The following is a 25,897-nucleotide window of genomic DNA, read 5'->3' as shown; positions in this document are numbered from 1 at the left end:
AGTGGGTGATAGCTGTCAGCTGACACAATGTGACTTTGTCTGAAACACAGTGGAGAAAGTTAGTATGTGGGCAGCACAGACTAGAGCTACTTCAGTCTTCCAACTGTTTTGTAGTCTTGCCTGACCGTAGTTATGTAGTGTGTAATGTAAATTCAATGAAACACTGATGTAGTAGGTTCTAGACCAGTAACAGATGCCTCCTGCCTTAGGAAACATGACTGTGTTTAGTATAAACATGGGAAAAGTGGCTGTGTGACCTTGAGTGATTTGCTTATTCTGTTTATATGCAAGATCAGAGGAAACAATGAGCCACACCTACACATAAGATTTATTATGTCAGAATGTCACTCCCACGGCAATAGTGACTATAGTGCTCTGTATGGTGTTCAGTGGTCTGTCAAGAGCCACCAAAAGCCTCCTGATGAGGATAAGCAAAGAGTAAGTCCACTCTACTCATAATACAGGCATATGTTTCAGAAGGTAACATCTGTCTAGACAACTGTGTGGTGGTAAAGAGCAGCTTCTTGGAACAAGGAGTACTGATAGTCAGAGCATGACATAGTAAAAAAAAAAGGCAACTCTTGTGATTGATATTGCTCAAGGCATCTTGCCAGTTTTGTGAGGAAGTGGAGGGAAATGTTTTACTAGCTGTGGTCTGAATGAAGAAGTAGGTGGGAAGGAGTGCTAATCAGTAAGGGAGTATTTATTGCTGTTACTTCTGCGAATGTTTTGACCAAAGTTGGGATTGAACAGTTGGATGTGAGTCTCAGTGTTAGGGAGGCTTCAGACCATGTTTGTGTTTCTAGCTCTTAAATTATATGCTTGCCTTCGTGCCTCAGATCATATTTTTGTGTCTTTTTCAAGTAGAACGCCATTGTACTGAAATTTCATGATGTGCTAGCCAAATGACCCTGATTTCTCTTTTTTTTTTAGTGATGGTACCACTAAAATGTGCAAGTGGTGTGTGCATTTTACAGTTGCTGTTCCTGCCAAGATCCAGATTTTCATGGGAAGGGGAACAAAACAGGAATAATGTGTCTGCATATGGAGAAAGTGATTGCACTGACAGTCAGTGTATTGCTGTAATGGAGATTTACACTGATGCAGTCTTGAACTCTGCTCAGATTAGTGGCTTTCTGCTGTTGTCTCCTACCCTTGTCTCTTTCCCCTTGCTTCCCTAGAGGCTAAAATGAAGTTGGGAAGAAGCAAGTGTTTGTTTCTTCTCTTATATTCCCTCAGCTGCAGGCCTCAATGTGTGTCCAAAGTGGTGTTAAAGTCTTCTTTGCTATGTCTTGCCAGAGTAGGATTCCTGAATATTGTCTATGAAGCTATATAGGTTGACAAGGTCAAAACCTAAAAATGATCCAGGGCATGAGGAAACAAGACTGTACTTCTTAAGCTGAATTTTGCCATACATATTATTATGTATATGACTGAGTCACATCTAGGAAATTCCTTTGTAATCACTGTCTGTACTGCCATACACTATTTTAACAAAGTGCTTTATGCTATAAATGTACTGTGAGCATTAGGACCTACTTGGGTGAGATTTTTAGAAGACAAAAATCTTGTTTTCAGCGTTTGATTAAAACTGGGGAAATATCTCCTACACTCATGCAGGACATCTTAGCTTGAAAAAAAGCAGAAATTAATCTCTCCAAGTCTTGCAGTCTTATTCTCTATGCTAGGTCACATAATGGACCAATTGTTTCTTCCATAACTACTTAGAGCTGGAGTATTCTACCATAATATACTTACTTTGGATTTTCTTCACAGTCTCTATATTTTGGAGACCTACTTCCATTTGGATAGCAGAGAGACTTCATGGCTGGCCTTAAAGAGGGATGTGGCATGTATCTGGACCAAGTAGGGGCTCTCAATCTGCTTGCAGATGGAGGTTTTCTAGGGGGAACCTCCATGAGGAAAACCAGAGTCTGTTTTGGGAGCTCTGTCCCTCGTCTTGTCAACTACAGGTGCTCATAGTAGGTCCTTGATCTCTGTGTGTGCATGTGTTGAGTGTGATTCTGGCTTTAGAGATAACCAGTTTGAGGCTTGAAGTACTTGTGGTCAGATTGCAGAAAACAGGCTCATCAAATAAGACATTGATGGTTGTACTCCATAATTGTCCTGGAAAATAATCAGTGTCTCACTTAAAAGCTAAAGCAAGTCATTTATTGACTGAAATATTCAAAGCTGACAGGTGTTTTATACTTTCTTTTAGTGGGTTGGTTTTACACCCAGGTGCAGTTAGCCTTCTTGAAAAATAACCCCAAAAAAGTTAACTTCCTCATAGCTGTGGATGTGGTAGGCATCTTCACTTCTGTGCTCCGTTGTGCTTAGTTCAGACCTTGTAGGCTTGATTCTTTTACATGCTGTCTGTGAATGGCCAGGTCAGCAGAGTCTTTGATGTTGTGTTTTGTTGGGGTTTTGTCCCCTGTAACAAGTTGTTTGAAAATCCTCTATGCTTGATTGCCAGTCGCAAGCCTTTCACTTAACATCTTAGGGGAGGAAAACATTTGCCTCAAGTGGGTGGAGGGTTGAAATGTGGAACTACTTCTCTGTCATAGTCAGCACTCTGTTGTCAGCTCTGTAGAATGCAAAGGCTGTGGAAGTGCTTTGTCTTCCCAGCTCTGGCTCTCGGTGTAACAGCTTGTCCTCTGTTTTGTGATTGCTGCTGTTTTTGTGAATTTTTGGTGTTTGGGGCTTTTTGTTTTGGTTTTTTTTCCCCTATGCATGGTATTTATGCAGAAGGAATTCAATTGTGATACTCTGAAAAGCTGTAGCTCTCTGAAATATCTGAGCTGCAGTTGAATCTTATCTGGGCGTATGTAAGGAAGCAAGAACTAGTGCAGAACGGATCAGCTGTTTAATAGTAGGACTTCTGTGCTGGAGCATAACTTGTTACTGGGTATTGGTTTGGTAAAGAAACATTAAAGTATGGAAAGACAGAGTGCAACTGCTTGTTAATTTGGCTGTCTGTAGACACTGAGGTTTTCCAGGTAACCACTTGTCTTGCTAAGATGGGATGTAGGATGTGCAATCCACAGGGTGTGTTTAGGCTATTGCATAAGTCTAAGCAGTCTAAGTACATACAGCTGTTTGGAAGTTGTAGAGAAAACACCCGAATGTCTGCTTGCTAAGGCAAACATTCCTAGGCTGACACTACAGCTTGTTTCCTTTTTGGATGTCCTCCTCTGTTATCACATAAGGGTGCTTGAAGAGAAGATAAAGCAACAGATACAAATAAAGGGAGTGTGAGGTCAGGAGAACTTCGTGAGCTGACTTTGGACATACTTGTGAATGGCATATCATGCAGGTTGCTATTCTCAAAAGAGCTGTAGAGAAACTTCTTTAAAGCTTCTAATTGTTATTCTTTCTTTACTGTGCAGACACTGCTTTAGAAGATGCACTATTACCGATACTCTAATGCAGAAGTCAGCTGTTGGTACAAATACCTGCTCTTCAGCTACAATATTGTCTTCTGGGTAAGTATCAAATTTAGAGACCAAAATAGCTCGTTTAGCTTAGTTTTACTAACTTCCTTCCTCTGTTTGAGAGAACAGGCTTAGGTACCTGACAGTGGGAAGCTGATGTATGGGTATGTCCTGGGTGTTTTGAAATTGAAGAAGCCTCTCCCATGTGAGAAAGTAATTATTGTGAGGAATCAATATCCATATGATTTTTAAACAATCTTTCTTAGCCCTAAAGGAATCTAAAATTCCTTCTATCTGAAGGAATGAAGCATATTAAACTGAATTTGTGTATAGAAAAAATAGTATAATCTGACCCTCTGTCTTTTGAATGGTGGAGGCTGTTAAATGCCTGTTTGGCTAAAGGTTAAAGCAAACTTTCTTAAATACACTTGGATGCTATGTTGAAATGCTTCCTTGTTAAGAGAAGTCTCTTCTAATATCTCCTTTCAGATAATCTTTGATGTTGGAGTGGTATAGCTGTAAATACACTATGCAGAAGAAAGTTGCTGCCTGAGATGCATGACAACAGCTGGCAGTGGAAAACTGCCAAGATCTTAAATGTCATGCTCTGTGGGCAGCAAAATTGTCTGATGCTGTCTTGAAATACTTAGTTATGGACTGGCCTCCTATAGTGTTTATTTATAACTGTGAATGTGAAAAGTGTGCAAAACCAGGTGCCTGGGTTGTTGTGAAGAAGAACAGATACAGGGACTTGCTTAGTGCTAGCAGCTTGTACTAATGTTCTGATTCAGAGTTGAAATGTTACCTGTTCTGGATAGCCTCTTCTTAGAGATATTCAGGCTTCTTTTCAAAGCTGAAAGGATCAGATAGAAAGAATGAAAGTATATTATTGAGGTAACTTGTTAAAGAGTAAAAGTTGATTCTCCTGAACCTGACTTGTCTGAAATCAGGAGACCTACTAAAGAAGACAATTTTAGTTTTGTTTACTGCAGTTCCTTAAGCCATGTCAATTTTTTACAACCTCAGATTTAATATATATACAATTACTACTCAAATCTGTGTTTAACTTGAGTTTAAAAAAGGAGATACAGTATCTGAACAGAAATTGCAGGCTGCAGAATCCTGTTCATACTTCTCAACAATGACTTGTCATTTTGCACTTGGTAAACTAGGTTAGTATTACTGCATGTTTTGGCTGATTTAACAGTATTTAAGGTAAAAAATAAGCTTTTTTTTCCTGGAAAGCTGCATTTATTGATGGACAAAACTCTGAGTTAAAGTTGTAGAAAAATCTGTGTCTGGTGGACATTCCAAAGAGATCTCCTCCAATATTCTATTGAAAGCAGGGTTGAAAGTCACTACTCAAAGGGAAGAGCTTGGCTGTCTTGTTAATCATCAATTTCCTGTTGTCTTCAGCCTAATAAAAATGTCAGGAGGCCAAATAACACCGAGCCTACAAAGTTTGGGTATCGTTGTGAAAAAAACACAGATGCTTTGCTTTTGTCACTAGCTCTTGTTTATTAGTGCAAGGCTTTAACAGGATACTGCAGGTTGAAGCCACAGGGGATTTTTATGCTTGTCTGGATAACAGGGCAGAAAATATGTTTGTGGTTTGTGCAGAATCTTTTTTCCAGTAAGGGTTGATTTGCCCCAGTATTGCCATAGTGCAAACATTCATTAGTGGGTGAGAGTGATTCCCCCCACCCCGTAGCAACTGAGGATTCATCATCTCATGTCTCAGAGTGTGTGCTCAAAGGCTACAAAATCTATTTATTCTTCTATGTAGTACATCTCCCATGTACCTGCAGTGGGCAGTGATGAAGTAAGAAGTAATATTTTCCAGGCTGTTCTGGTTTTTAGAGGAATTACTTTGTAGCTGAGTGGATGTTCTTCAGATAGCAGAGGGTTTATGTGAAAAAAATGACAGACTCTTTTGTTTATAAATATATTCGGATTCTTCTAGACTTCTGTTTTCTTTCTAGTGAGTGTCTCCTGAGGTGGAGTCTATTACTGGTTTTGATGAGTAAACAACCTTTGAAAAACTGAAACATGTTTGTGCTGGGAAGACTATCAATAATTTGCTCTGCTTTCTCACAGGCCTGAATTAAATATTTTATTTTTTATTCCCTACAAAGTGCTTATAATTCATGTTGGTTTTTTTTTATTCTCTTGAAATTAATGATGAATATTAAAGGATTTTTCTCTTTGTAATGAGTCATCTTTAAAGAAGAGATGCAGAAAATTTGAGAATTAGAAATGCAGCTTGTGTGCTTCAGCTGATCTGTTGTTTTGGGGGAATTGGTCAGAATATACACTTGCTCAGTGAATGGTCTGAAGCTTCTGCTGAGAAGTTAACAGACAGACCAAGTAAATCATGTGTATCTACAAGCTCTTCTGATAAGAGTTCGGCACCTTTAGTTGTAGAGCAAGCTATGTAAATGTTGAGTGGGAGGGTAGACACTCCTATAGGCAATGTATGAATCACTTTGACACAATGATTCAGGAGCCTGTGACATGCCTGGAATGACTAGTCCAACAATCTCTTCAGTTGAACAAAACCATTGTGTGTAGAACAAAGTAAATTTTCTGTATACCTTCAAAGAACTGAAGGACTACAAAAACTAAAAGGGAAATTTAACCATGACTTGGAAAGCCATCATTTAAGGAGGAAACATTACTCTTAGTTCACTTCTCTTGGCTTGCAGGACAGGTGCTTGTGGGAGCTTGCTTTGTTAGTGTTTGTGTTAGTGAGGGTGGCCACTATATCATGTGTATGGGGGATCGTATTTAGATGTGTGCCAGGTAATTTGCATGTAAATGACAAGTTACATTTGTTCTTCTGTCACTTGCTGAAGATGCATTTTGACTTCCCTGTTGTAGGTCTAAAGATAATATCAGTGACTGAGCCAGCAGTGTGCCCAGGTGGCCAAGAGAGCCAGTGGCATCCTGGCCTGCATCAGGAATGGTGTGGTCAGCAGGAGCAGGGAGGTCATTCTGCCCCTGTGCTCTGCACTGGTTAGACCGCACCTGGAGTCCTGTGTTCAGTTCTGGGCCCCCCAGTTTAGGAAGGACACTGAGATGCTTGAGCATGTCCAGAGAAGGGCGACGAGGCTGGGGAGAGGCCTTGAGCACAGCCCTACAAGGAGAGGCTGAGGGAGCTGGGATTGGTTAGCCTGGAGAAGAGGAGGCTCAGGGGTGACCTTATTGCTGTCTACAACTACCTGAGGGGTGGTTGTGGCCAGGAGGAGGTTGCTCTCTTCTCTCAGGTGGCCAGCGCCAGAACGAGAGGACACAGCCTCAAGCTGTGCCTGGGGAAATTTAGGCTGGAGGTGAGGAGAAAGTTCTTCACTGAGAGAGTCATTGGACACTGGAATGGGCTGCCCGGGGAGGTGGTGGAGTCGCCGTCCCTGGGGCTGTTCAAGGCAGGATTGGACGTGGCACTTGGTGCCATGGTCTAGCCTTGAGCTCTGTGGTAAAGGGTTGGACTTGATGATCTGTGAGGTCTCTTCCAATCCTAGCGATACTGTGACTTAATGACTAGTTTACAGAATATTGGAACTTTTTTTATGTAGGTGGTTACTTTTCTACAGTTGGTATTACCTTTTGAGTACAGTTCACATGTTGAACTCAAGAGGACAAATGACTATTTTAGTTCACAGTTGAATCAGCTATTATAAATCTGTAAATATCTATTCATTGGAAGGTTTTTTTTCAGATAGCTTGGCAATAGGGGTTCAGTCCTGATGGCTTTGAATTAGTTGTGTACAACTGCTTTGCAGAATCAGTTCTCTCTTCTTTGCGCTTTGCTTTCTATTGTAATAAAGGGAATTATAAAATAGTAGGGATATTCGAAGAGACATCTGGTGATCCTGTAATTCAGACTCTCTACTAAAGCAAGCTTGCCTAAATCAAGTTGCACAGGAACTGGCATGTTTTCAAAGTCTCCAACCTTACAGCCTCTCTGAGCAATGTGCTGCTATGCTCTGTCACCCTCAAAGCAAAGATGTTTTTCCTGATGTTTAGGTGGAAATTCCTGTGTTTAGTTTGTGCCCATTGCCCCTTTGTTCTGTCATTGGGTACCACATCAAAGAGTCTGGCCCCATCCTCTTGACACCTGCCTTTTAGATACTGATAAGATCCTTTCTGTTTCCTGAGAGCTGCAGATCTCTCAGCCTTTCCTCTTAAGAGAGCTTTCCAGTCCCCTAGTGGCCCTTCCTTGGATTCTCTCCACTCCTTCCTTGTTGATATGCGGGGTTCAGAACTGGATACAATACTCAAGGTGTGATCTCACCAGGGCAAAATAGAAGTCAGAAGAATCTTCCTTGACCTGCTGGGCACACTTAATGCACCCCAGAACACTGTTGGTCACAAGGGCACATTGCAGTCTTCTGGTGAACTTGATGTTCACTGGGATTCCCAGGTCCTTCTTTGTGGAGCTGCTTTCCTGCAGGTCATCGCTTTACCTGCACTTGTGAATGGACATCATGGGGAGGCTCTGTATTCCCAGAAATGATGTTAATACAGGATTACTTTATTTTCATATTGGTAAGATTAAACTTCTCCAAGTACACTTGCTGTAATGAATGGTGATGAGTCACTATTGCAGTTATTAAGATAGCCCTGCAAAGAAAGCGCAGGGCTTTCAGTGAAATAACCATTTTACAGTAAGGTGGGACATCCTTTTGAGTGACAAAGCTGGTTTGGTTTCGTTTGTGGTGTGTTTGTTTTCTCTAAGCAGTTTCATTTGGTGTAATGAAATTAAAACACTGCAGTAGTACAAAGTGAAGAGCTTGCTTCTGGCACCTTTCTATTCTGAGTCATACTGTAATTGAGTCCCATGAAAGCCTCAGTGGAGGGTGGAGGCAAGAGGCGGACAACTGACCCCAGAGGGAGTTTTTAGGGGTTCCCTGTCTTGGAAATGCAGCACTGTACTGCACCATCCAACCTGCACTTGGGAAGGCACAAGGAATAAAAGGCGGTGCCTTAAATCACCTGCGTCTGGTGCTTGCTTCTTTGTCTCCACCAAAGGATTTTCCTGGGTTTTTTTGAATAATCCAATTGCACCTCAGCCAGGACGCAGCTATTTCAGCGAAGGGAAGCACATGTTCTCTGACAAAGCTTCTTTGGTTGTGTGTGAGCTCACTGCATCTCAGTTGAATTGAGAAGAAAGGGTAAAATAGCTTTTAGCTGTTGTCATCTTGATTTATTTTCCAATGCTCTGTAACTTTGTGTGTGGCTCTCAAGGGGGTTTAGAGAAAAAAAAAACCCAAAACTTCTCACTCGTGCTACAGAAGATGTGGTAGTTTTTCCATGAACAAAAAAATTCTCTGCAAAAGAATTCTGAGCTCATTTTTTTAAATGTAAGAGAAGACTCAGGCTGTCATAAGATATTATTATAGGCTTTTGTAGTCCATGTTGCTTATTTGGAACATCTGAAACAGCAAGGCTGTACCAGGGAGAGGAAAAAATCCACCACCAGGTGGTTTCCTGACCCTGAGAGGAAAAATCTGGGAAGAGAGAAGGATAGGAAGGAAGGGCTGTAGGCTGCTGATAGTATTGTCAAGAGAATGGAAAAAGTGTGCTCTGTAAGAGGAACATTTTGTGCTTACAAAGGCTGAGTGCAGTAGTAATGGATTTCTGTTGCTTTTAAATACACCTTGAGGCAGGCTGGTCCAAAACCAGTTTGTGTGCAAGGGTTGTATTGCAAGAATTATGTTTAGCTGCAATCTAGATCAGAGAAATATATTAGACTTTTCTCAGCTAGTAGGATGCTTCTAATAGCATTATCAAAAGAATTGAGTGTGCTTGAGAATAGATAATGCTTAAGCTAAAAGTGGTCTTGTGCACAGTGTCTGCAAGTTGGCATCAGAGTTGTACGGCTCAGTGCAATATACTAACAATGTGGATTTTTCAGTTCTAAAGCAGAAAGCATTTGGTGCTTTGGATACTAGATTTAATTGCCTCTTCAAAGGGATATGGTTGAACTGCTTTGTCTATGTTTTGGTCTAACCTGTTATGCAGTATATGGTATAAATGTGACAGAATCTAGGCACAGAACCTTCTGTTTTGCCTTACTGAACCTCAGGAGAATCTCCATAGCCCCCGTCTCAAGCCTGTCCAGGTCCCTCTGGGTGGCATCCCATCCTTCAGGCTTCTCAACCACACCACTCATCTTAGTATCATCTGCAGACTTGCTGAAGGAGTGCTCAGTATCAGTAGCAATACCATTAATGAAGATACTGAGCAGCACTGGTCCCAGTATGGACCCCTGAGGGACATCACTTGTCACCTGTCTCTATCTGGACATTGAGCTGTTGACCACTACCCTTTATATGCAATTTTCCTGCTGTTCTCTATAGAGAATCTGCTTAGTCATGCTAATTTCTGAGGCAGCTTTATCACTATAGTGTGTTTTACTGTGGTTTGAGTTAGGTTATCTTTCACATGGTATTCAAAGCAAAGAAATCTAAGTGGGTTGAATAACTACCATTGTACTTGCTTCCAAATTGGTTGTCTTGGTAATTTTGCCTGTAAATGTCATGGCTGATGGCTTTGTTTCTTCAAGTACATCATATTTCATGTTGGCTTGTGTTTTGTGGGTTTTATTTCATGATAAAAGCTAGCATACATGATTTGACTGCTTCTACTGAGAGTCTAGAACCACTTGTCTTAGCTGGATTAAGACTTTGAGATTTATATATGTTGGTTCTGTGAGACTAAGTTTTTCTGCTGATTGAACTATTTTTCTTGCAGGTGTTTACATAGGTGCTTATGGAACTAACTTTGAAAAGACAGAGTTTTATGAAACTAGACACTACAAAAATGAGAGCAGTGTTTAGGAATGGAGCCTGCTAGTGAAAAATCCACTTAGTGACAGTTTAATTAGGATGGTAATTATAATGAAAGGCATCTAGTCTGAAGAGGACAACCTACTTGCATATTCAACAGCACAGTATTAGCCTTAAACTAACACTAGTTTGTATACAGTGTGGAAGATGTGTGTCTTCCCAGTTCTTTGTCATTCCCATTTCTTTAAGGAAAAACTTCCAAAAGGTCCAGCTGTCTACTGTATGATTTACCCTATTTACTGTGAAGTACACCAGCTATATTTACCTGCATTCCTGTAGCATTTGAATTGAGAAAAGATGAAGAATGCATCAACTGTATGCACTGTGTAACTTAATGACATACACAAGTTTGATTAGTGATTTTTTTTTCCTATTTAGCTTTTTCATCTAAAATCTTAACCCAGTGATTTTCAAAAGTCATCTGGGTGAATATTCTTGTTTTCAATACTTTTTTTACTTATGCTTTTATGCAAAGAATTTCTTGAAATGTTCTTGGCTTATTCAGAATCTGAGCTGGAGTCATTTGTGTCACTGTTGCTTATTAATCAACATGTGGAAATATAATTTACTTGACAGTGCTTGGGCCAGGTGTAACTCCTTCTGTGTATTAGTGGATTTGGATGGTTAATCTCGGTAATTGAGATGGTTTTGGGCCAGGTGTAACTCCTTCTGTGTATTAGTGGATTTGGATGGTTAATCTCGGTAATTGTGATGGTTTGGGAGTCATCCACCCACACACACACAATGAATTCACCCAGACTAGACTCAGCCAGATGGAAGTTAAGGAATGAAGATTTATATTTGCAGCTTAGCACAATATACAAGCAGATATTTACAATATATTACAAATATTTATGGCTAAATACAGAAATATACAAGTTAAAAGTAATACAGAAATCACAGCTCCCAACCACCCTTCCACCTTCTGTCCATCCCCCTCTCTTACCCCAGAATCTGCCTTATGTGCAAGGTGAACTGGGAGAAGTGAGAAGGTGGATTAGAAGGAAATGATTAGTTGAGTTATACATATTCCAGCTCAAAGCAGGGAGAAACACAGACAGACTGTCTTATCTATATTTGTGTCCTTGTTTTTATATGTCTCAGCAAGCTGATGAGTGATGTAGGTATCACCATTGTTTTCTTAGCCTATGATCTAATTTTTCTCATTAAAATATTCCACTTAGCCTCAAACAAGAAGCTCCTAGCCAAGCTGGCAGCTCATGGTTTGGACAGATTCACTCTGTGCTGGATCAAGAACTGGCTGGATGGCAGAGCTCAGAGAGTGGTGGTGAATGGTGCCACGTCCAGTTGGCAGCCAGTCACAAGTGGTGTTCCCCAAGGATCAGTGCTGGGCCCAGTCCTGTTCAATATCTTTATTGATGATCTGGACGAGGGCATTGAGTCCAGCATCAGTAAGTTTGCAGATGACACCAAGCTAGGAGCAGGTGTTGATCTGTTGGAAGGTAGGAGAGCCCTGCAGAGGGACCTGGACAGGCTGGATGGGTGGGCAGAGGCCAATGAGATGAGATTTAACAAGGCCAAGTGCAGGGTTCTGCACTTCGGCCACAATAACCCCAAGCAGCGCTATAGGCTGGGGACTGAGTGGCTGGAGAGCAGCCAGGAGGAAAGGGACCTGGGGGTACTGATAGATAGTAAGCTGAAGATGAGCCAGCAGTGTGCCCAGGTGGCCAAGAGAGCCAATGGCATCCTGGCCTGCATCAGGAACAGTGTGGCCAGCAGGACAAGGGAGGTTATTCTTCCCCTGTACTCAGCACTGGTCAGGCCACACCTTGAGTACTGTGTCCAGTTCTGGGCCCCTCAATTCAAGAAAGATGTTGAGGTACTGGAACATGTCCAGAGAAGGGCAACGAAGCTGGTGAGGGGCCTGGAACACAAATCCTATGAGGAGAGGTTGAGAGAACTGGGCCTGTTTAGCCTGGAGAAGAGGAGGCTCAGGGGTGATCTTATTACTGTCTACAACTACCTGAAGGGACATTGTAGCCAGGTGGGGGTTGGCCTCTTCTCCCAGGTAACCAGCAATAGAACAAGGGGACACAGTCTCAAGTTGTGCCAGGGTAGGTATAGGCTGGATGTTAGGAAGAAGTTTTTCACAGAGAGAGTGATTTCCCATTGGAATGGGCTGCCCAGGGAGGTGGTGGAGGCACCGTCCCTGGGGGTCTTCAAGAAAAGACTGGATGAGGCACTTAGTGCCATGGTCTAGTTGACTGGCTAGGGCTGGGTGATAGGTTGGACTGGATGATCTTTGAGGTCTCTTCCAACCTGGTTGATTCTATGATTCTATGATTCTATGATTCTATGAAACCAGGACAGTAGTTAAGCCTTAAAGTATGGCATGTAGCACTTGATGCCTAGACAGAAGTGTCTAACATCATTTGAGTAATTTTTTACAGAATGACATGAATAACATTTGCAGCCCATTCGACTTCTTTCCCCACTCCCTCCACCAGAGTAAACTCAGAACAGCTTCACTGGCCCTGACTGCAGTTCAGGGTCAGACAGTGAACCCAGCAGTACCCGTGTGGGCCACAAGAGGGCCCCATGTTTTATTCTTGCCTGTGGTGCCCATTTAGTTCATAGGAGGTGCTCGGTTCTCTAGAGGAAAGGGTCTCTTTTTCAAGATGTCTTTTCATCTGTTGATGTGTACTTGTCCATGTGCCTAAAGGCTTGGGCAAGAGAGGGGCATCTGAGGATAAGTCAACTGTTAACCAAGACCTGCCAAATTCACTGCTAAACTCTGTTTGCATGGTCCACATTCAACCACAAACCACCACATCCACAAGTGCTTTTACTACCTCTAAGGATGGTGACTCCACCACTTCCCAGGGCAGCCTGTTTCAGTGGTTAACAGCCCTTTCAGTGAAGAAATATTTTCTCATGTCCAATCTAAGCATCTCATGGCAGAATTTGAGGATGTTTCCTCTTGTCCTGTAGCTTACTACCTGGGGGAAGAAACCAAATCACCTCCATATATATTACTTTTCGGTAGTTACAGAGAGCAATGAGGTCTCCCTGTGGCCTTATTTTCTCTGTGCTAAACAGTCTCAGTTCTTTCAGCCATTTCTCATAAGGCTTGTTGTCTTGACCTACCCTTGGATGAAGGCTTTATGGCAGGCTCTTGAGTGCTACCTAAGGAGTGAGGTAATTAACACATTGCAGACCATTCTAGCAATTTCGGTGTGAGTTTGCAAGTTTGTGTAGGTCACTTTGATCATACAGTGACTCTTGAGGCAGGCAAGGTGATTAGCTAGTACAAGACAGAGTGAGAGAGTGTGAGCAAGAATGAGGTAAGATTAAAGTGACAAAGGATATGGATAGGCTGGGGTGCCTAATGACTTCTTTGCCTCAGTCTTCAACAACAAGGCCTCAACCATGATGTTCAAGTCCCAGAGGGCAGAAGTAAGGACTGGGAGAAGGAAGATCTGCCCACTATAATTGCAGATCATGTTTATGACCACCTAAGGAATCTGAACATGCACAAGTCCATGGGGCCTGAAAAGGTCCACCCCCAGGTCCTGAGGGAACTGGCCGATGAAGTTGCAAAACATTGTCCATCATTTTTGAAAGGTCATGGCTGATTGGTGAAGTTCCTCCTGACTGCAAAAGGGCAAACATAATGCCCATCTTCAAGAAGGGATTAAAGGAAGCTCCTGGGAATTAGAGCAGTCAGTCTCACCTCTGTGCCTGGCAAGATCATGGAGCAGATCCTCCTGAAGGCTCTGCTAAGGCAAATGGAAATCAAAGCAGAGGTGATTGGTGGTAACCAGCAGTGGCTTCACCAAGGGCACATCATGCCTGACAAATTTGGTGGCTTTTTAGGATGAAGTCACAGCAACAGTGCATAAGGGAAGGGCAACTGACATCATCTACCTGGACCTGAATAAAGCATTTGACTCCGCTCTGCATGACATCTTGGCCACCAAACACAGACTTGATGGGTGGACCACTCACTGGATAAGGAATTGGCTGCATGGTCACATGCAGAGAGTGGTGATCAGTGGCACAGTGTCCACCTGGAGACCAGTGACAAGTGGTGAACATCTGGAGGTGTTAAGGCCAGGTTGGAACTTGTTGCTGCCTGTGGCTGGGGGTTGGAACTGGACGATCTTTGAGGTCCCTTCCAACCTAAACCATTCTATGATTCTATAAGAGGTAAGAGCAGAGAAGAATCAGTGCTCTTGGTTCCAGCAACATCCATCATGCTTGATGACCTGTTGGTAGGTCACATTGGCAGAGCAAGGTGGAATGCCCTTTTAAGTAATGGGAGGTAGCTGCCCTCAGTTTGTAGAGAGGTAACTTTAGTTTGATTACTGAAATTGGATATTGTAGACAAACAGCCTGAGGATGGGAATGAAAGACTAAAACAAGGATCTCTTGCTTCATTTAAATGACTAATTCAGAAGTATTCAATATATAATCAGGAATTGGTGAAGTGTTTGAGTGTTGTCAATGTTAGATTTGCTGCTTGGTGAAAGTAAGTGGATGAATCATTACTTTGTCTTAATTCAGAAGGTCTTAAATGAGGTAAGGATTCAGAAGACATGCAGTATTAGACAAGTGGCAAATACAGAGAATAAGAAGTTAGGAAAAGTCAAAAGTGGTTGCTGGTAGAAGGTGGAGGTGCAAAATGACAAAATAGGGAATAAACTCAAATTTCATTGCAGTCTTCATTAGTGTGCAGGATAAAGGTTTAAATTAAAGCAAGTAACTTGAAGGATAACTCCCACTTGCATGGTACTGTGCGGAATGATGAGTTCAGTAGTGTGCTTCTTGATAAAATTGTAGTAGATTTTAAAAGTAATTTATAAACTTTAAGAACATAGTGGAGTAAAAGCACTCTAAATCTTCTATTTGCAAGAGTTAAGCTTGTGGGGAGGAATGCCCCATTACTGCTGTCTGAGATTACACACTGTTTCACTTGAACAGTCGTGCTGCTGGCTAAGTGTTTTCAGAATATGTTGATTAGTGTGCCTAATTTTTCTCTCTTTGTTTTAGCTAGCTGGAGTGGCCTTCCTTGCAGCTGGTCTGTGGGCATGGAGTGAAAAGGTAAGAGTGAAGATGCCTGGTCTTACTTTGACTGCCTTTACTGCTCCCTATTCCGGTAAAACTGCTTCCTCAGAAAGCAGCAAAGGTTAAACGCAGCATCTGAGCTCAAGACTATGTTGAAGTGATCTAAAGTGAGTTGATTTGGGTCTTCATTCTTGTCCATGCTGAAGTGTTAACCTGTGTCCCTCGATGTTTAGACCTTCGTTGTGAACTTGTAAGAGCAGAGTGCTAGGTAGCTTTTAATCTTTGAGTAGTCTTTATGAACTGGGTCTTTGAAAGCATGTTCTCAAAATGCACTTCTCTACTCACCTCAATAAGAAAGCATTTGGGAGGAATGTAAGAGATAGCTCTTTTTACATTGAAAGAAAAATCCTAACATGCATCTTTGGAACTGTTGTTCTGAAATATTTCAGTCTTTGTGCCGTTTGCTGTCTTCAGCTTTACTCTCCATGAAATTGCTTGGGTTAATTGTGTCTCCATGTGTAAAAGAACATGATCTAGCTCAACAATGTTCATGTTTTTGACAAAGGTTTATTTCAACTGAAAGCTTTCTCAGAGGAAGTCTGTGTGAGCATATACCTACAGACTTGTTTTGCTACAAGAGATGGTATAGGTGTAGAAATGAATGATTCACACTCTTATTGTGAATGTAAGAGTGTCGGTTTGAATATGACTGCAAGCAGTAGGAAAAAGTGACAGTGGCAGATTCACTGATCCTCGTCTTAATAATGGAGGGCAAGTGCTCTCTTTAGTTGTGCTGCTGAGTAGGAATACTCTAATTGCCATCAGAGTATTTATACATAGCATTTCCCATATATGGAGGGCTGCTGAGATTGTCACTCACAAAAAGTGAAAGAAGAGTTTTATGATGATCTTAGTGCTTTATCTCCTTCTGCTTACTACCTCTGTGGACATTTTCACAAGTAGGTTACCAGTACCATTAGAATCATAGAATCACCCAGGTTGGAAGAGACCTCCAAGATCATCCAGTCCAACCTAGCACCCAGCCCTATCCAATCAACCAGACCATGGCACTAAGTGCCTCATCCAGTCTTTTCTTGAAGACCCCCAGGGACGGTGCCTCCACCACCTCCCTGGGCAGCCCATTCCAATGCCAATCACTCTCTCTGTGAAGAACTTCCTCCTAATATCCAGCCTATACCTACCCTGGCACAACTTGAGACTGTGTCCCCTTGTTCTATTGCTGGTTACCTGGGAGAAGAGGCCACCCCCCACCTGGCTACAATGCCCTTTCAGGTAGTTGTAGACAGTAATAAGATCACCCCTGAGCCTCCTCTTCTCCAGGCTAAACACCCCCAGCTCCCTCAACTTCTCCTCATAGGATTTGTGCTCCAGGCCCCTCACCAGCTTTGTTGCCCTTCTCTGGACACATTCCAGCACCTCAACATCCTTCTTGAATTGAGGGGCCCAGAACTGGACACAGTACTCAAGGTGTGGTCTGACCAGTGCTGATTACAGGGGCAGAATAACCTCCCTTGACCTACTGGCCACACTGTTCCTGATGCATTAATACATTTTAAGTAGCCTGTCTCCACACACAAATGCAGTTCCTTCCTATTCTGCTGTTACTAAAGGATTTCCTTTCTAATCTTTCAGAAAGGGTGATAAGCTTGTCTTGAATTTGCCTTTGCTTGTGCTGAGACATCTTCTGTGAAAAAAACATGTGGCGTCTGGTGTTGGGAATGACCACCTCACAACTAGCTCCATTTACCAGATGGACTTGATGGTGCACAACACTCCCAAGTTACTAAAAGGCAAACACAGACTCTTTCTTAAGTTTTGTCTTAGCTATTTCTGCCCTTTGTCCTGTCTTGCACAGCAGTGCTTCAGAGCTTTTCCTGTGGCTTTGAACTTCTGAAAGGCTCATGAAATCTCTGTTTTTCATCATGGCTGTTTTCTGTGCTCTGTGGATAGTCTTGCATGCTAGTATTATTCTTTAGCCATGGTGCCACTATGGATCTGTCTGTTCACAGATAAACATCTTGGTGAATAAGGGGAAGTACAAGCAGTACAACCAACTACAGGTGGTGCAAGAATTTTGAACATCTTATCTCTTAGTGCAACGTGAAGTACTTATGGTTTGTGAGAAAGGTTGGAAGTACTGTATGTAAAAATGTTGCTCAGCCTGATTTGCAATACCTGTTTGAGTCAAATCCAGTCTCTTCATCTGGTGTATCTAATTGGCCTATCCTTATGGCCTTATAACTGCTTTTGTAGTTCTGAAAGGTCATGTAAAAATTGAATTGCATAAAATTTAAAAGGTCTACACAAGGAAAATTGACTTTTATCTGGGATGAAAAGGGAATCTTTTTGGGTTCTTGCAAGATTTTGGATGAACTTTCTTAAGAAAGGGGTATAACTGACATGGTGAGAGAGAACATTTTCATCCTTTGAAAACAAACCCCAAATTTTATTCCTCTCCCTTGAAATGACATCCATTGCCTGCTCTGTAGTTAGGATGTCTCTCCTGTTTTGCCACCTACATACCAGGTTTGGGAAAGCTTTATGGGTTTATTAATTTTTCTAAAAAAAGAAAAGACAGTAAAAGGGAATGCTCTTCTAGTTGATAGGCTTCAGGAGAATATAAAGCATTCATTCTTTGGTCTTAGGCACTGAATATTCATTTAGTTTCATACTGAGCTTTTGGCACCATCTTGTGGAAGCCTGTTAGACAAATGCACCTAGAAGAATGTAATCTGAGAAGCTGACTGTGATGGATTTACTTACTAAAAGCATGAGTAGCTGTAAATTTGCATTAATACTTGCTCTGCTAAGGTGAAATAAAATTTGGTGTAGTCATGAACCATTTTCTAACAAGATAGTATGGGTTACAGTTGGCAAGCTCAAGGGTTTGCAACCAATTCATTTGGAATCGTGTAGAAATTAGAATGTGCAGAAGGAACATCAAATGAAAAACATGCTTATAGTGATCATGTTCTCTGTTATCCTGTGTTTTCTTTCAGGGTGTGTTGTCTGATCTGACAAAGGTGACTGGTCTTCATGGTCTGGATCCAGTGGTGCTTGTGTTAGTGGTGGGAATAGTGATGTTTACATTAGGATTTGCTGGTTGCGTTGGAGCGCTGAGAGAGAATATCTGCCTTCTGAAGTTTGTAAGTAACTTCATTATATGAATCATTTTTTGTGCATGTGAAAGCTGGGAGTGATGGATTAAAGAACTAATAGCAAACCTATAGAATTAATTTGTAGCATTTGCTTTTGTTATATTGAACTTCATCCCCTCATGAGCCCTATGAGTAATGGCATTAAATGCAGCGTAGGTTCAAACCCTGTGTGTATTTTGCACTTTCTGGGAAACATTTCTTGCCTTTTTTATTCATTCTGCTATACAGCAATGTTGCTTGTAGTATGCATACCAGAAGCTAACTCTGTGTTTGTAATAACACCAAATGTGATGATCTGGAATATATTTAATCAGTTACAAGTTACTGAGAGAACATAGTAGTGGCTTAGGAAGAACAAAATCCTTTTTAAACTCTTGGAGGTTTGAAGGACAAATTTGGCTGACTGTTGTGAAATCTCCTCAATGATTGTTTTTATGCTGAGGTTTCTTTGCTTTAGATGTAGAAACAATTAATCTGGATCAAAAAAAAGAGCAAATCAACCAACCAAAAAAAAAAACCACCACCAAAACCCCCAAGCTGGAAACACCACAGGAAATAACATCAAAACTACTTTGGCCTCATGTCTTGCAAATTCTCACTTACTACACACAGCAGCAAAAATATTAACAACTGTGGTGTGATTCTCATTTGGCATTGAGTTCAGGTCACCACAACAGAAACGTGACTGCCTCTTGGGAGCTTGTGTGCATTGTTTGCATGTTGAACAAACTGTTCTCATGATATCTATACTGAGGGAGAATGTCAAGCTAATTCTCTGCTTTTATGGTGGAGTCAGCATAGGATATGGAGTATGAATGGGTATTTTCTGATTTGGGACTTGTTGTGGTGGTGTTTTTTTCCTCTGGATTATTATTTTCTTATTTTTTTACAGTTCTGTGGAGCTATTGTGTTCATATTCCTGCTGGAGCTGGCAGTGGCAGTTCTGGCTTTCCTCTTCCAGGACTGGGTGAGGGATAGGGTCAAGGAATTCTTTGAGAATAACATTAAGTCCTACCGGGATGATATTGACATCCAGAACCTCATTGATTCACTACAGAAAATAGTAAGTTCATATCCTGTCTTTTTTTTTCCCCTGCATTCTAGGGGAAGATGCAGATCTGGAAGTTTGGGGGGTTTTGAATTTATCTTAATCTGTGGCTAATACTGGTATGATACAGTTGTGCTGTTGTGCTCTTGCTACATTGAATACATGAGGGAAGCAAAGTATTGATGTACAGCACTGCTTTAACTGCAAATGCAGAAGCTCTACCAAGCATCCATCTGTCTTTTGGCTTTCTTGACTTGTTTACCTCTTCTGATCAATGCTGCACCAGTTCAAGTGAGAAGTAAGCAAAATAACTTTCTTCATCTCGGAGTTGGAGGCTACCAGTTCCATGGCACACCCTTTAGGAGACATCCCAGTCTTGTACATGGATGCATCACAGCATCTTTTATCTTCCAAAATGGACCTCATCTTGAAGCAAAAGAGCATTTTTGTTAACTGGGAAGAACTGGTCTCCAGCCAGACAGTAGTCAACAGCTCCTGTGGTCCTCTTCGGTTATGTGAAGAGAGTGATGTACACCAGCAAATGACAAGGCCTGTGCTAGTAAGGACCTGGCAGCTTTCCTTCAATAAAATGCTTTTGAAATCATGCTGAGGAAGTACCCAATGTGGATAGCTCTTCCAAATTTTCTAATTTATTTGTGTGTGGCTGAAAGGAGAGAAATGGAGTATATCTGTGAGCACTTAAAGAGGTGGTAAAATGTTTGTCTGTTACATTATCTTTTCCTCTTCATGAAAGTTATTTTTCATGACTTCCATCTCTTAAAAGATCATCTGCAGAAATCTTGCAGCTTGGTTTGATAGAAAATTCTATTCTGTTCTGCAGCTTGATTAGCTGTGCATAACAGGTGAATGAACATGACAGGTAAGTTGCCAGTAATGTGCATTATGGAAACATCCTCTAAGCCGCCAGGGTGGCTTTAAGTGGAGTTTTGCTTTAGTTTTCAGCAGTAAAGGAATGCTTTTGTAAGATAAGGATCCTGCTGACCACGACCAAAAGCAGTAATTATTTCAGTGTTGTCAATTGTTCTTTCTGTGTATCTGGTTTCACTGCAGTCAGCCACTCTTACCATGCTAAGCTGTGATTTACAGTTGATTTCCAGTTAAGTACTTTTTGAGAAAAACAAGACTTAACTTGCTAAGACCCAGATTAACAAGATAATAAACCCGAAAAAGGAAAGACAAGAAAAGTCTCTGGATTGCTTTGTTGTTCATCCATTCCTCAACGTCCTGAAGATGGAGGGAAAGTTTGCAGTGTGTAGTTCTGCAGAGGTTGAACAACATGGTGCAGCTGTGCTTTCAAATGCCTCACTGAAGCCAGTCTTCCAAGGAGCCCTGTGCATTAGACTGACTTGCTTTGTTCTCAGTGTGTGCCTTGGGACCCAGAGTTTTTTTATGGGCTTATCCTTATTCTGGCTGACTTCATTACTTTTCAGGTCTGTAAATTATTTCATAGCCTGTACATTACTGATGTAGATTAATATCTGTTGTTCATCACTGATTAACATCAATTGATGTAGATTAACATCTAGTTGTTCTTTTTGGTTTTTTTTTTGGGGGGGGAGGATTGTTGAGGGGGCTTTGGTTTTGTGTTTTATTGTTTCTGGTTTGGGTTGGTTTGGTTTTTTCCTGACAAAGATATAGATGTTTGAGAGAAGGAAGGGCTAGAAAATAGGAGATGAATGTTACTTGCTGTTTCCATGGTAAATACATAGGTGACTTCATACATATTTTTTTCTTTGTGGTTATTTATTCTGACTAATCTATGCAGCTCTGTTTAATTGTATATCTTGTGAAAACTGTGTATGTACACATTTATGTCTGTCACAACTTGATAACTTATGAATCCACTTGCCTGTCTTCAAAAACATGAAGTCAGTACTGGGTAGAGGAGAAATACTAGAGATATTCCAAGAGGATGGAGCTTCGCTAGGTACAAAGATGATCTATGTGACAATACAGCATTTCAAGTACTCAAATTATAGAGAAAGATTTGTGCCCTTAAATATTAAGGCCAGTTAAGTGCAAAGTGTAACTTAGTAGGAAACTAGCTTTTTCATTAGTTGCAGAAACTTGAATGTTCCTTGAAATGCTGAGTTTTCCCCAACCTGAAATTATGGTAATTACATTACACTGTTTAGGTCAAGAAAGTGAATTAAATTAGATATGGAAACATTATCATTTGCAAGCAAGGAAGTATATTCACAAATGTTTGGGTCTACTTTTCAGAGTAAACATGCAGAGGAAAACTTGTGAAGATTTAAAGATGGAGTCACAAATTTAAAGAAACATTTTTGTACTTTTTCTGAATTTGGCTGCCTTGGAAATAATGGAGTGCAAAACATTTCTATAAACTGTTTTCTTGCATCATTTACAGATCTGCACTGATTGTATCTAGAAATCATGTCTAAAGTAGCTTTTATGATTTTGCTTCTCCTGATGACACTTCTTTTCAGAAGCCACGTGCCAAATGTATTCTTTTGATTTCACAGAGCTGAAATATTGATTATGTGTTTTGTACTCTGATGGTTGCAGCACAGCTAAGGAGAAAGTGAAGATAATGAATAGATATCATTCCAAAGAGTTCATTCAGTGGATAAATGGTCTCTAAATACCCCCAGTTACTAAGTGTTTGTTTCTGTTGCAGAACCATTGCTGTGGTGCCCAAGGTCCAGAAGACTGGGACTTCAACATATACTTCAATTGCAGCAGTGAAAGCAAAAGCCGAGAGAAGTGTGGTGTTCCTTTTTCCTGTTGTATACCTGATCCTGCTGTAAGTTGTTTCCTGGCTTTGTGTTCTGATGTTGTTGGAGAGTTATGAAAGGAAGTGCTTCCTGAATAAAGTGTGAGGACTAGGGCTCTAAAATGTCTTTTAGATGATCAAAAATTACTTAATGACCAGACAAAGCCTTGTTATATTTCTGTTCCATCCTTTTTAGAGTCTAAGTGTGGCAACCTATTATGCATCTGAAAATATGTTGCCACCAGGCTGTTTTCCTGTGGCTTGAGTCTGCAGTGGGTGATGGCTGATTTTTCTTTTCTTGTGTGTGCTTGTTTTGTTCCTGAATTCGTGGTCTCTTATCTAGCTTGTGAGGACCTGAGAGCACTAAGCAGTATGTTTGTCCCACTGGTTTGGTCAAGCTTTAGGTACTTAGGGCTTAGATCTGTTTACTAAATGTTAGGAATTTGACTCTTTTGGTGGAAGCCCAAATATGGAGGTAGGACCTAACATGTAATACTTTACAGTACTAGTGGGGGTAGTTACAGCTCAAAATCAAACCAGCAATCCTCATGTAGACCAGATAGCCACTGCTAAGTTATAATGAGACTTCATTGTCTTGGAAATCAGCCAAGAAAGCCTTTGTCAGGGAAATGTTCTGTGCTCAGAATGCTAATTTTGCAGTAATATTCCACTGCACCTTCTGTTGCTGGTGCAATATATATGTGTTAAATGTTAGTATTTAATCTACTCCTAATAGTGTACAGTGTAATTGTGTGAAGTTGTACTATCACAGAATGTCAGGGGCTGGAAGGGACCTCAGAAGATCATCTAGTCCAACCCCCTTGCAGATCTATGCCAAATCACACAGGAATGCATTTAGGTGGATTTTGAGTATCTCCAGAAGAATACTCCACAACTCCCCTGGGCAGACTGTTTCAGTGTTATCACCCTCACAGTGAAAAAAATCCTCCTTATGTTTACATGAAACTGCCTATGCCTCAACCTCCACCCATTGCCCCTTGTCCTGTCATTCAGCATCATGAAGAAGAGCCTGGCTCCATCCTCTTAGTGCTCACCCTATATAAATACATAAACATGGATGAGTTCACCTCTCAGTCTACTTCATAAGAGACATGTTCCATTCCTGTAATCATCTTTGTGGCTCTGCTCTGGACTCCTTTAAACAGTTCCATGTCCTTCTTGAACAGGGTGGGGCAGAACGGGACACACTGCTCCAGATATGTCCTCACCAGGGCAGAGTAGAGGGTCAGGGGAATCTCTCTTGACCTAACCACAGCCTTTCTAATGCACTTCAGAATGGCATTGGCCCTCCTGGCCACAAGAGTGCATTACTCGCTTGTGGTCAACCTCCCATCCCTTAGGACCCCCAGATCCTTTTCCTCTTCACTGCCTTCCAACAGGTCAGTCCCAAACCTATACTGACACCAGGGCTTGTTCTTCCCCAGATGCAAGACTTTACACTTGCTCTTGTTGAATTTCATTGCATTTCTGCCTGTCCAAGTCTCATGGACTGTAACTCTATGATACATAATATGTTTTTGTAAGTCTCATCCAGAGAAAGGCATCTTTGGAGGTAAGTACTGCCATGGGATTGTATGTGGTTGTGATCTAGAAGGTGCTTATGATCTTCCTACTTGGGATTTGACACTGGAGTGTTTTGTCTTCAGGACTCTGTATCTTGGAGCTGGGTTGTATGTGAGACTTCAAAGTATCAATTGAGGGGGCTTAAGTAGCTTGCAGCTGTTATTTGTTCTGATTAGGATAGCAAGTTTTATACCACTTCAATGATGGAGTTGTGAGGCATATTTTTTCACTACAGGCATAAATAAATCAGCTTGGTACCTTTTTTACCTCAGTGTTTAGGTGCTATGTGAAACTGATCTTAGATGTGGATGACTTACTAATATGCTGGCAGTGCAGTTGCTAAGACTTGTTAAAAAGTCCTTACTAGTTGAAATACAAGCAATGGAAGAAGCTGGGATTTCTGTTTGAAAGATGTTTTTCCTTCTAGTGTATATATATATCTCTGCTTTGTTATTACTGTTTTTTGTGTTCTTTTAGTGCTTTGATTTTATTAAAGATGCTTCTTAAATGTTTGTCTCTGTCAGTCTTGATTGGTTTGTGTATCTAAAAGACACAAATTTCCATTGAACAAATATGAGTAGAACCCACTTGATGTGTGTTATATCTTTTGTTTTGCAGCAAAAGGTTGTGAATACACAATGTGGCTATGACATCAGAAAGAAGGTAAGGTGCTGTGATCTGGTTGTCTAGTTAAGTGCTTGCACAGGCAGAAAGTTGTGAAATTGCTGATAGATGTCAGCTTAATTATGGGAACTAACAGACTGTGCTATGTCATATTGCAACTAGAATGTGCTAAAGATTGTCCTTTGTTTAAAGTTGTAGTGTGGGAGGGTGGAAAAAAGCACAGAGAAAGGGAAAGATGTGTTTGAAGAAGGGGTAGGACATGCATTTCGGATATACTTCTCAATTTTTGCTTTTAACAGCCTAAATTGTATTATTTGCTAATTGTAAAGTATTGTAGCAGATAGTAAGCTGAACATGAGCCAGCAGTGTGCCCACGTGGCCAGGAGAGCCAATGGCATCCTGGCCTGGATCAGGAACAGTGTGGCCAGTAGGACAAGGGAGGTTATTCTTACCCTCTACTCAGCACTGGCCAGGCCTCACCTTGAGTCCTGTGTCTAATTCTGGGCTCCTCAATTCAAGAGAGATGTTGAGGTGCTGGAACATGTCCAGAGAATGGCAATAAAGCTGGTGAGGGGCCTGGAACACAAACCCTATGAGGAGAGGTTGAGGGAGCTGGGGGTGTTTAGCCTGGAGAAGAAGAGGCTCAAGGGGGACCTCATTGCTGTCTACAGCTACCTGAAGGGAGGCTGTAGCCAGGTGGGGGTTGGTCTCTTCTCCCAGGTAACCAGCAACAGAACAAGGGGACACAGTCTCAAGCTGTGTCTGGGAAGGTATAGGCTTGATATTAGGAGGAAGTTGTTGCCAGAGAGAGTGATTGGCATTGGAATGGGCTGCCCAGGGAGGTGGTGGAGTTGCTGTCTCTGAAGGTGTTCAAGAAAAGCCTGGCTGAGGCACTTAGTGCCATGGTCTAGTTGACTGGCTAGGGCTGGGTGCTAGGTTGGACTGGGTGATCTTGGCGGTCTCTTCCAACCTGGTTGATTCCATGAACTGGTGGGAGGATGCGTCAGTGTCTGACATACCCTGATTCACTCTGTGTGTATAGGTAGTTCTGCAGTCTGATTGAAAACATTGCTACATAATTGACATGAATTTAGTTATATCATGTGATTGATCTTACAATAAACTTGAACAGAAAAATGGTATTCTTCTTACTTTCTCTTTTTCAGAGCAAGAGTGAATGGGATGATCAGATTTTTGTCAAAGGATGTATTCTTGCTCTTGAAGCTTGGTTACCTCAAAACATCTACATTGTTGCAGGTGTCTTCATAGCTATCTCATTGCTACAGGTTAGTTGTTTTTGTTATGCTACTTTTGAGTTTTCAGGTACATAACTGTTGGAAGATAATCCACCTCTCTCTGCAACTACTTGTAATTATAGGCCTGGGGACTTTGAG

General features: G+C 41.4%; 1 protein-coding gene across 2 annotated transcripts in view; it reads left to right on the top strand.

The window, feature by feature from the left end:
* The window catches only part of TSPAN14 (tetraspanin 14), a 44,831-nt gene that overhangs the window by 13,124 nt on the left and 5,810 nt on the right, over nt 1–25,897 (top strand). For both annotated transcript variants that reach the window (XM_064145398.1, XM_064145399.1), the window contains exons 2-8: nt 3,390–3,485; nt 15,296–15,346; nt 18,331–18,477; nt 19,382–19,552; nt 22,200–22,325; nt 24,498–24,542; nt 25,670–25,789. In XM_064145398.1, the coding sequence (XP_064001468.1) occupies nt 3,405–3,485; nt 15,296–15,346; nt 18,331–18,477; nt 19,382–19,552; nt 22,200–22,325; nt 24,498–24,542; nt 25,670–25,789 (741 nt within the window). In that variant the 5' untranslated portion in view covers nt 3,390–3,404. The remainder of the gene's footprint in view (nt 1–3,389; nt 3,486–15,295; nt 15,347–18,330; nt 18,478–19,381; nt 19,553–22,199; nt 22,326–24,497; nt 24,543–25,669; nt 25,790–25,897) is intronic.

This window comes from Pogoniulus pusillus, chromosome 6, assembly GCF_015220805.1.
Source record: "Pogoniulus pusillus isolate bPogPus1 chromosome 6, bPogPus1.pri, whole genome shotgun sequence".
Taxonomy (NCBI): Eukaryota; Metazoa; Chordata; class Aves; order Piciformes; family Lybiidae; genus Pogoniulus; species Pogoniulus pusillus.
This window is presented reverse-complemented; position numbering and strand designations above follow the sequence as displayed.